The 10,773-nt window shown below is 52.1% G+C and overlaps 1 protein-coding gene across 2 annotated transcripts in view; it reads left to right on the forward strand.

Moving 5' to 3' along the window:
- MYOM3 (myomesin 3) overlaps positions 1-7,742 on the forward strand; it is a 49,497-nt gene extending 41,755 nt beyond the window's left edge. For both annotated transcript variants that reach the window (XM_080800647.1, XM_080800648.1), the window contains 8 exons: positions 1,527-1,614; positions 2,127-2,165; positions 2,403-2,511; positions 3,650-3,813; positions 4,036-4,072; positions 4,262-4,284; positions 5,033-5,088; positions 6,082-7,742. In XM_080800647.1, coding sequence (XP_080656773.1) covers positions 1,527-1,614; positions 2,127-2,165; positions 2,403-2,511; positions 3,650-3,813; positions 4,036-4,072; positions 4,262-4,284; positions 5,033-5,088; positions 6,082-6,372 — 807 coding nt within the window. In that variant the 3' untranslated portion in view covers positions 6,373-7,742. The remainder of the gene's footprint in view (positions 1-1,526; positions 1,615-2,126; positions 2,166-2,402; positions 2,512-3,649; positions 3,814-4,035; positions 4,073-4,261; positions 4,285-5,032; positions 5,089-6,081) is intronic.
- The last annotated feature ends 3,031 nt before the right edge of the window (positions 7,743-10,773 follow it).

Consider the following 10,773-nt stretch of genomic DNA (forward strand, 5'->3'; position numbering starts at 1 on the left):
GAAGGAAATAGCAAAATTTCAAATAAAGTCAGAAACAGTAATACTGATTTTTCCTTTCATTTGGATTCCATTTCTGGGCCTGCCACTGTGTGGCCTGGGGCTGGTCACTGTCCTTCTGTGACCTTGGTTTCCATCTATAACATGAATGGGTCAGAAGGGACGCTGTCTCTCAAAGGTTTGGTCCTACCTCAGTCAACCAACAGTTTGGTCCACCCTCAGTCTGGGATCCGGGACAGGAAGGCTCTCTCTGTGGGGCAGGGCTGGACAGAGCAAAGCAGGGCTGGAGGCCCGATCTCCAGCCCACGATCTCCTCCTGTCCTCTAGAGGAGGGTGGCCTGGTTACAGTAGAAGCGCAAGGCTTGTTCTCAAACATTCAATGCTTTTCTGCCCTGCTGCTGGTTTCTGTGGCCTCACGGGGTGTCCGGGAGGACTGGAGCACATGCAGGTTTGCTGACTAGGAAGGAAATAATGATTTCAGGGTCTTTCCCCCCAAATCGCAGCCAGGACTTGGCCTTTGTCACCACAGTGCAAGCTCCTTGAACAGAGATTATCAACAAGTAGGTTCTTCCTAGCTACTGAGGCTTGTTCTAACAGTCTGTCCAATTGGCACAGAACTTTCTGGCTTCCCAAGAGTTACCTCCCTTGATCCCCACAGCAACTACAGTGCATAGCCAGGCAAGGATGACGCCACCATTCTACAGATGAGTAAATGGAGGCCCCGAAGGTTTACACACCAAGACACAAGGCTAGAGAGCGGGCTCAGAAGTCACTCCAATCATGCTCCCCCCGGTTCGGCTGGAACTTTGGAACCTTCCCTGGGGAAAGGGTGGAGAGACATAAGAGAGGGCTAGTGGGGCTCAGCCCTTCTGTCCTCAGGTTAAGAGCTATCTCTGCCTTGGATTCTGCCTCAAAACACACTACCTAGAGATAGAGACATAGAGACGGTCAAGGTGGGAGGGCCCCCTGGAGGGGACAGGGAAGCAGAGAGCACTTCCCAAGGCCTGAAGGAGAGGCTTCAAAGTCCAACCCAAGTTCTTGCTGGACCGAGGGTTAGTTCAGACTTCATCTGGGGATGGCAAGCACGGGCCAGAAAGAAGCCCTGTTTCCTGGGCCAAAGATAACATACTTCCTTTTGGACAAGGGCAGAGGGGTCCCTGGGTCCCTCCATCCAGGGACCCCCAGGGAGGAGGCCAGCTCAGGCAACTGCAAGGAGAGCTCATCACATGCTCTGGTTGGCTCAGCTGCCTGTGACTCCAAATGCGGGGTATCTGCTTCTGCCCTCGGTTCCCCCTCATCCCCACCCCGAGGCCCAGACAAGACCCAAACCTGGATTCAAAGAGCTCTAGAGCTAGAAGGAGCCTCAGCAATCACCCATTCCAGATGGGCAAACTGAGGCCCAGAGAGGAGAAAGGGGGGAATTTTGCCTGAGATCATGCAGAGTTAGGAGCAGGCTTGGAGTCCAGGCTGGTTTGTATTCCTTCCAGAACCCATGCTGACACCATGTCATCTCTCGTCCTTCTTTCCAGCTGTCCAAAGAGGACAAGGGAGTTTATAGAGCAACGGTTTCTGATGACCGAGGGGAGGATGACACGATTCTGGACCTCACAGGGGAAGGTAGGAGTTGGCAAGGTTAGACATGGGCCACAGAGACCCAGGGGATCACACGGACACAGAAGATGTGGGGTCAAATTTATGGGATCTCCATATCACTTGGAGGCAACAGAGACCCTAAGTGACCTACCCAAGGCTGCACAGCTGGTCAATGGCAGGGGCCTGGTCTGTGACACCGACACCCTCATTCTCTGCAGTATACCACAGTGAGCCAAAACCAGAGTTCACTCCCCCGCCCCACGCTGGGCCCAGACTCCTCATCAGGCTGGTTGGCCCAGCCTCAAGAAAATTGTCAGGCTGGCCCATTTGTCCTTCCTCCATGGTGTGCCCCTCCCCCATCAATCAGTGAGTGCCCCAGACCCCCTCCACCCCCAAGCCATGGGAGTCATCCTGCTGCGCCCCCTGTGCGCTGAGCTCTTCATGGTTCCACCAGCCTTTCCCAGGGATATACCCACCCCAGGCACATCCCTGGGAGGTCCCTACATCAGCTGACCATTCTCTCTGTCTTCCTCCAGTCATGGATGCCATCCTCACTGAGCTGGGCAGGATTGGTGGTAAGCAAGCCCCACTCCCTGCTTCACTAGCCCTGTCCTGAGGCAAACAGCTTCCAGAGCCCCTCCAGCCAGCCTGGGCTACCGGGCCTGGGTTTCATTTCCAACCTCAAAGAATCCTTGCCTCCTCGCAATGCCACATTCTCCCCCCCAACCACACCCCCAGAGCAGGGCTGAGCTGGCTGGTCCCAGAATGTGCTGCCCAAAGGACCTTGGCCTTCTTCTCCTTTGCCTCCCCAGCCCTCTCTGCGACCCCACTGAAGATCCAGGGGACCGAGGAGGGGATCCGGATCTTCAGTAAGGTCAAGTACTTTGACATCCAGTATATGAGAACCACCTGGTTCCACAAGTAAGTTGGGTTTTCCCTGGAGCCCGAGCCAGGCCAGGGAGGGTAGAGGGTGGGTAAGGACAGGGGGCATCTGCCCCAGAGCCCAGTCCCAAGGGGTTGGCAGACACAGGGTCTCCCACCAGTCGTGCTGTCCGCAGAGGGAGTCGCAATTAAAGGGGACAGCAATTAAAGGTAGAGAAGGGAGGTTCCCCAGCAAAGGTCAGAACCCTGGTGATAAAACCATTTTTCCTGAACGTCCGTGGCCACAGAAGGATCATTGTCTAAAAGCAGCATCTGGGAACTGGGGGAGGGAAGGAAGACCAGATGGTCAGGGGAGTCACGGTGTCCCTATGGGTCTTTGCAGCCCTAGGCAACTCAGGCAGCGAGGCTGAGGGGAGAGGTGCAGGCAGAGGGACCTGTGGGGCTGACGACTGACTGAGTGCCAGGGCATGAAGGCAGGATGAATAAGTTATCCACAGAGACTCAGCCATTAGCTAAGTGACCACAGACAGCTTGAGAGCATTCTTTTCCCAGGGCTGCTTGTCATTTGCATGCCTCAGCCTCGCAGAGCAGACATTACTGCCCCTGCCCTATGGAGAAGGCTAGACTGACTTGGTCAAGTTTGTCAAATGAGTGAGAGCCAAAGCCAAGGGCTCCTTTCCCAACTAGAGTTACTGAGCCTAAGGACAGAGACCAGAGGTGTCACCTCTGTGACCCAACACTGAAGACGTGGACCAAGTGTCTCTAGGAATGACGTTTCAGTAAAGAAAGGAGGGAGTTTCTATGGTTTTTAAGGGCTGGGGAAGGATGATTGTTCAAAGAAACGCTGGAAGGGTTTAAGCTGACGAGAAGGAAGAGGTGGGGAAGTGACCCCCGAGGGTGGGGGAGGTGGTAGGCACTGACCCGGGAGCCTGAAGGACATGTCACAGGTAGACTCAGCACTGGAACATACCTGATGTGCCACAGATTTGCTGAATGAACAAATGAATGAACCAACGAATGAATGATGGAAGGATGGATGGATGGATGGTTGGCCAGCCCACAGATCTGGAAACAAAACGCCAGGAGAGGAGTTTGGGTCAGGGAGTGCCTGTAGCCCCACAGCCAGCCAGCAGGATGAGCTGAGCCAAGTCACACATTTCTTTGTCCTTATACCCAGAGAAAAGCGCCTGGAGAGCGGTGACCGGGTAAGGGCTGGAACCACCCTGGATGAGATCTGGCTCCACATCCTGGACCCCAAAGACTCAGACAAGGGCAAATACACCCTGGAGATAGCCGCAGGGAAGGACACCCGGCAGCTCTCAACGGATCTCTCGGGACAAGGTGAGATGACCACCTGTCTGTCCACAGAGAAACCTGCTTAGAGAATCTTATGTCTTTGCTGGGAAGGGGACTCCTGTCTCCCCACCCAGTGCGGGCACTGCCTGAGAGAACACAGGACGGGGAGGGCAGCCGAGGAACAGTCAGCACGAAGCCCTGTTCCTGCAGGTCACAGGGGCTGAGGGGCTGACGCTCCCCTCCCCTCCCCCTCTTTCCTTCTGGCAGCTTTTGACGACGCCTTGGCTGAGCACCAGAGACTGAAGTAAGTGCTCTTTGCATCTCTTGGGTGAATCATAGGCCCCTGGGGGTATGGCACAAGCTGGGTACAGGACCCCGTCCTGGGAGCCTCGGCCAGCTCCACCTTTCCCTCGTCACCCCTGCACCCCTGCCCGGGGCAGGCCTGATCTTTCACAAATGGAACTCGAGCCTTTTTCCCGTTTCTGTTTTTCAGAGCCTTGGCCATCATTGAGAAGAGTAAGTCCCTTCCTATTTCTGGTCTTTCCGTGTCTGGGTCTGGGGCACCTTCCCATGAGTTTACCTCCCGGCAGGCGTCTGAAGTCCTGGTTCCCCGCGGGGTCTGTGCAGCTGTGGGCAGCAGCAGCCCAAAAGCATCCCTGATGATGGATGGATAAGGGGTCCAGGGATCGGGGAGATGGTGGGTGTGGACCGAGCAGGCTCACGGACAAGGTCAAGGGCAGTAGCTGGGGCCTGAAAGGCCCGCACAGACAGCAATGAGGCTGGGCGGGCTCTCTGGGTGAGGCCTGGGGAAAGGGACAGCCTCCGAACTGAAGCTGGTTCTGGCCGGTGGGGACACTGAGGCCTCACCTGGTCTGGGACACAGGCCCATCCCTAGAGGGACGTGGCTTGGCCGCCGAGCAAACGGAACGCCCCCGCCAAATCCACCTCCTTGAGCTTCATCACGTGTCCCCAGCCAGTTCTTCCTTCCCCACTCTTGAGGGCAGGGGCACCTCCCCGTCCCCTCCAGGTACCGGTCCTTACCGGGATCACTTCATATCCATACCGCAAGCGCAGTATGTCCCCCATCTTCTGTTGGGAAAGGCAAGGAAACACGTAATGCAAATTTAAAGATTTCCACCCAAAATGATGAAAAGGGAGAAAAGAAAACGGGGCTTAAAAGTAACCCCCAGCTCTGTGGAACCTGATTCTGGGAAGCAGCCGGCGGGAAACCATTCATCACTGGAGTCTCTCTTTCCCCTTCCAGATCGTGCCAAAGTGGTGAGGGGCCTGCCAGATGTAGCCACCATCATGGAAGACAAGGTAGTGAGCGACCCTAGCCCGTGGCCGGCTGGCCCACCCTGTGCTCCCACAGTTCTGTACCCATCAGAGATCACGGTACAAAGTAGCACCATGGCTTCAAGGGCGGAAAGAGCCAGCTCCCCAGAGCCAGGCCGAGTGACCCCACCTTGTTGGTCACACTGAGCCTGGTGTCAGGCCCGTGGGGGTGCTCACCCCACCTCTCCAGGTGGCCCTGGGCATCACAGACTTCTGTCTGTGAACTTCCATTTCCATTCCCATAGGAGTTCTACTACATGATCCCTAAAAGCCCCTCTTGACCTGAAAGTATGCAAGCCTACTGTTCTAGAAAATGATCGCTCATGTCTGTATGGTGCTTACTTTGTGCCAGACACTGTTCCATATACGTGTACATACTGTAGTCTGTTTAACCATCAAGGCAGCCACAGGAAATAGAATATTAGTACTACCATTAGTCACTCTTTATAGTGGAGCACACTGAGACCCAGAGAGGTCAAGAGACTTTCCTAGGGTCACGCAGCTTGAAGGGACAGAGCTGAGATTCAGTCTGCCTGTGCTCAGTTCCAGAGCATGTTCGATCCTGACACTGTAGTGCTCTGTGTTAGAGTTTATTCGAGAATTTTCAAACCCAGTTCATAAATCTTCTTATTGAAGCAATATAGTCTTATTTGCATGGTAAAATCATAACGGCATATATGCAACAAAAAGCAATAAAGCAAAATTCAGGCCAGTGTGGGACAGATGATTGCTAGGGTAATGATGGAAATTCTAACTAGTAAGCATTCCTGTAGAAATCTTGAGGCTGGAGGATGTGGGATTAAAATAAAACATCTCTCCCTTTAATGTTATCCTTTTATGGGTTATAATAGAACTCCCATAATAAATTTATCACCAGGAGCAACTTGTACTGGGAGCTGTCTGGGGGAGTGAAGGTGAATGCCAAGTATGATTATAAGGAGGTGAGACAGAGCATTCCCTTCCTGTCTTTTCTAACAGACCCTGTGCCTGACCTGTGTCATCTCGGGAGACCCTACCCCTGAAATCTCTTGGCTGAAGAATGACCAGCCTGTCACCTTCCTTGACCGCTACCGCATGGAAGTGAGGGGTTCGGAGGTCACCATCACCATCGAAAGGGTCAACAGTGAGGACAGTGGGCGCTACGGTGTCTTTGTCAAGAATAAGTATGGCTCTGAGACGGGGCAGGTCACCATCAGCGTGTTCAAGCACGGGGAGGAGGCCAAGGTGCTGGAGAAGAGAGTGCAAGCTGAGGCTCCACCTGTGGTCTAGGCTGTGTGGACCAACGGGGTCGACCAGTAGGTCACAGCCTGGCACTGGCCACGGGGGCAGGCAGCGGAGAAGGGGACAGGGTGGAACCCAGGACAGGGGGGCGGGGGGTGGGGTGAGAGTGGAGTGGGCATGCCAAAGCGCAGAATTAAAGACATTACCGGGGTTCTGGGGGGTCTCGGGGTCTTTGGATGGGCAAGACTCCACTCCCCATTCGAACTCTGCGTGAGCCTTGACTTTCTCATCTGCTAAATGGGAATGCCTACCCCAAGGGGTTGTTTCTGAAACACCCTGTATCAACCATATCCAGAGGTTCTCAACAGGAGGCACTTTGTCTTCCGGGGGGACATTTGGCCATGTCCTTGTCACAACCGGGGGTGTCTGCTGGCATCGGGTAGGTAGAGGCCAAGGATGCTACTAAAGCATAGCTCCCCACCCCATAGGATTATCGGACCCCAAAGGGCAGGGGCGCCGAGGGTGAGGAGCCCTGCTGTAAACCGCTGGATGGCCATACCCTCCTTTAGGAGTCTGTATTTTCAATTGGCTTCAGTTCAGTGAACATTGATCTGAGCCCCAGTGTCAGGCCGGGGAGATCAGTGGAAGCAGAAAGATAAATGATATGCAGGCCCAACCCGCAAGGCTTCAGCCCAGCAGGAGAGACGGACCTGGGCACAAGAGACTCCAGGACAAGGCAGATAAGGATGACAAAACGGATCCAAAGAAAGTACCACTAGTGGTCAGAGGAGGGAGAAAGATGCTCGTCCCAGTGGGGGAAGGTGGGCTTTAAAACACCTTCACGGACCTAGCAGAACTGGTGTTGGACCCTGATAAACAAGTTCAATTTGGCAGCGGTGTTGGGAGAAGGACATCTCAGGAGGTGAGGAGATGCTGCCTGGCTAGCCTTGCGTGCCAGGCTGGAGAGGTGGACGACCTCAGGACCTCTCCCAGCTCGGGGAACAGATACTGGTGTGACAGATACTGGTTGGCCTTGCCCAGCGGACCTCAATCCAGACCTGGGCATGTCGCAGCCCTCCCATTTCCTTCTTTCTCAAAATAAGATTTGGAGGGATGGGGCGCCTGGGTGGCTCAGTGGGTTAAGCCTCTGCCTTCGCCTCAGGTCATGATCTCAGGGTCCTGGGATCGAACCCCACATCCGGCTCTCCGCTCGGTGGGGAGCCTGCTTCCCCCTCCTTCTCTCTGCCTGCCTCTGCCTACTTGTGATCTCTATCAAATAAATAAATAAAATCTTAAAAAATAATAATAAGATTTGGAGGGAGTGGGGTTTATAAAATTATAAATACTTGTTGCAATATTTTGGAAAACCCTGAACATTATAAAGGATAAAATAAAAATCATCAGTACTCCCACCACCAGGAGATAACCCCCGCCTCTGATTTCTGAAATGGCTTCTGACCTCGAGGATGAAATGAATGCCTCCTCCATCCGCCCACTACACATGGAGGCAGCATGGCGGGTTAACTTACACACCCCGCAGATCCCGTTCCAGGCTGCCTGGGGGAGCCAGACCCCCTGTTCAGCGAAGGGTGTGAGGGGAACATGACTGTCCCTGGCTGGGAACAAGCATGGGAATTGTGCAGAGCTGGAAAACACACACGCCTAGGGTTGAAGCCACACCTCACTGTGTGCTCTTGGGCAATTCTTTTCTTTCTCTGGGGCTCACTCCCATCTATAAAACAAGAAGCCTGAAAGGTCATTTTTGAAGGCCCTTCTAGCTGACCCTAAGAGTTTTATTACCTCCCCGAACCTCACTCTCTTTTGCTTAGCTCGTCTCCTAACTGTGAAAATGAAGGCTGTATCGGAGCCCCTGCTCCCACTCTTGTACTTGGCATCTCAGAGGAGACGTGGCTTCTTTCATGAGTCACTGCAAAACGGCACACATTTCCAAGAGACCAGGAAGCACAGTATCCGTGCTCTTCCTGCTAATTCCCATACCAGGCTCACATGCTCATGTATGTACTTCATCGTAACACAAAGCACTTTCGCGTCTCCTCCATGAGATCATCTCCACCCAGGGAGCAGGTGGGCAGAGGTCATGATGGTCACGTGCGTACAACACTTCAAAGGTTAGGCAGCATTCTCCTGTGGTCAAATGCAACAGCATCATTGAGTTGTTGAGTGCCCAAACGGTAAGTGGCAGAGTCAGGACAAGAACGAGAATCCCTGGGTCCCGGTTCAGAGGATGTTTTGCTCTACCACGCCACCCCCGAGCAGTGTCCAAACCACTGGCCCTCACATTCCGTTCTTCTCCCCTTCCCAGCCTGTTCCCAATGGCCTCCTGCCCCCCCACCCCCCGGCCTAGGCTATTCTCAGCACCTGCTTGCTGGACCCCTATGTTTCCTCCTTAGCTGCAATTCCCACTCACTTCTTGTATTCCTCTTGTAATGGTTCATCCTGGGAAACATCTCGGTTGCTCTAGCCTGATCCCCGGTACCTTGCGTGGGACTCAGAGAGGCAGGACCTCGCAGTCTCTTATCTGATAGAGCCCATCAGCGAACACAGGATCCCAGCATCCCCCAGGAGCCCTCTGTGGTCTGCCAACATGCTGGACTTCCAGGGAGCCAGGCAGGGTTAGGGGAACAATGGCAGCGGGTTCCCCCCTTTATCTGACCTCCAGGCCACTCGTCCCCTACAGGTACCTGTTCTGCCACTTTCCGCATACCAGCCTGGGGAGCAATCCTTGACCTAAAGCATTAAGACCTAAGAATAAACACACAGCACAGGGAGCAAGAATCCTAATGGGAAATGACCAGCCAGTGTAATAATTAACCTCTACCCACTCGGCCTCAGCCACCGCACTAGTCAGATGCTTTCAATACCTTAAAATTTCCAAATCACTTCGAGCAACTTGGGTGACATTTTCATGCCAAAAATACTTTCAGAAGTAACACTCCCCAGATGTCTCTAGCTAGAGGAAGCCAGATATTTTTTATTTTCAGCATTTGGAAAAAAAAAAAAAAAAGTATAAATCTTAAGGCCAGAGGAGTTTCAGCAAAGGAGGGCCCTGGGTTGGGAGCAAAACAAGTTGCAGAGCCTGGAAGGAACGTGCCCTCCACTCCTGGGCCTCTTTCAGGTCATGGAGCTGGCCGACTCGCACGTCACTGCTTCCTATGTGAGCAGATCTAAAGAAAGAAACACGAGGCCACTCAAAAGCCTTTTAATTCCAATTACAGAAATGTTCATGATGAAATCAGTCTCTGGGCTTCTTTAAAATACTCCCATTTGTTGGTTTTTTTGGTTTGGGGGATTTTTTTCTTTCTTTTTAAGTAGAATGAGGGAGATAAATGAAAAAGTTAGCAAAATCTTGATGACTCATCAAGTTCGGTGGGTACAGGCAGTTCTACTACCATTCATCTGGAGTCATAGTAAGCTTTTTTTATCCAGATATTAGTCAAGGATATTAGACAAAGGCAAGAGAGCCGAGTTCTTTTCTTGCAGGCAATCTAGAACAGTCTGGGCTTTTTTTTCGATCGCACTGATTAAAATTAGTGCTAACATAGATACGCTACAAGAAATCATTATCAAGTAATAGCTGTAGTTAAAAAAAATTGCATACCCATCTGTATGATGTTTCACAAAATATATTTTCCTGTCTGTAGCTTGGATAGTCATTTATTGAGTGATATTCTTTGAGGAGCATAGTTTTTAGAAATTTTTATGAAATCCATTACATCCAAAAAAAATTGTACATCCAAATGACTCATCTACTCTGCATTCATTCAACACAATCTTTACTGAGCTTGCTGCATGGAAGGAATATACAAAATTAAGGTTGGTGCCACCAGCACAGACTTGGCTTTGCTTTATTCTGTGTGCAACTTAATTATGCAACCTTCCTATATCTCTTCTGGAAAAGGTGGCTGTTGTGAGAATTGGGTAAAGGGAGGTTGTCCAAGGAACTAGCACAGTGCCTAAGTGGGGGCTGGGGCGGGGGGAAGACAGATGAGTCAGTCCGGCTCCCACAGAGTTCAGCACTTGTTTTTGCACATTTGTGATGGATGACAATACAGATGCTTCCAGAGACAGAAGCCCACGACTTCACAAGGAATTTCTAAAGGAATATCTGTTGTACCTTTTTTCAGTTATAGAAATTATAAAGGCGGGTTGCAGATATACTGGACAACACAGAAAAGAACCAAGAAGAAAAGCAAAAATGGTCATAAGCCCACCACCCAGAAATAAGCAGAGTAGAAGACACTGTTTATTAACTAACATAACAGATATTCCTACTCCTTCCCTGTTGCAGCCTCTACTCTGGAAACTGGGAAGCTAAATACTCCCTTCTCCAGGCTCCCCTGTAGATAGAGACAGCCACAGGACCCAATTCTGGTCAGAGGCTTAAGCAGAAATCTGCTGGGGCACCTCGGTAGGCTCTAGAGGTACCTA

This window comes from Martes martes, assembly GCF_963455335.1.
Source record: "Martes martes genome assembly, chromosome: 4".
NCBI classification, from domain to species: domain Eukaryota; kingdom Metazoa; phylum Chordata; class Mammalia; order Carnivora; family Mustelidae; genus Martes; species Martes martes.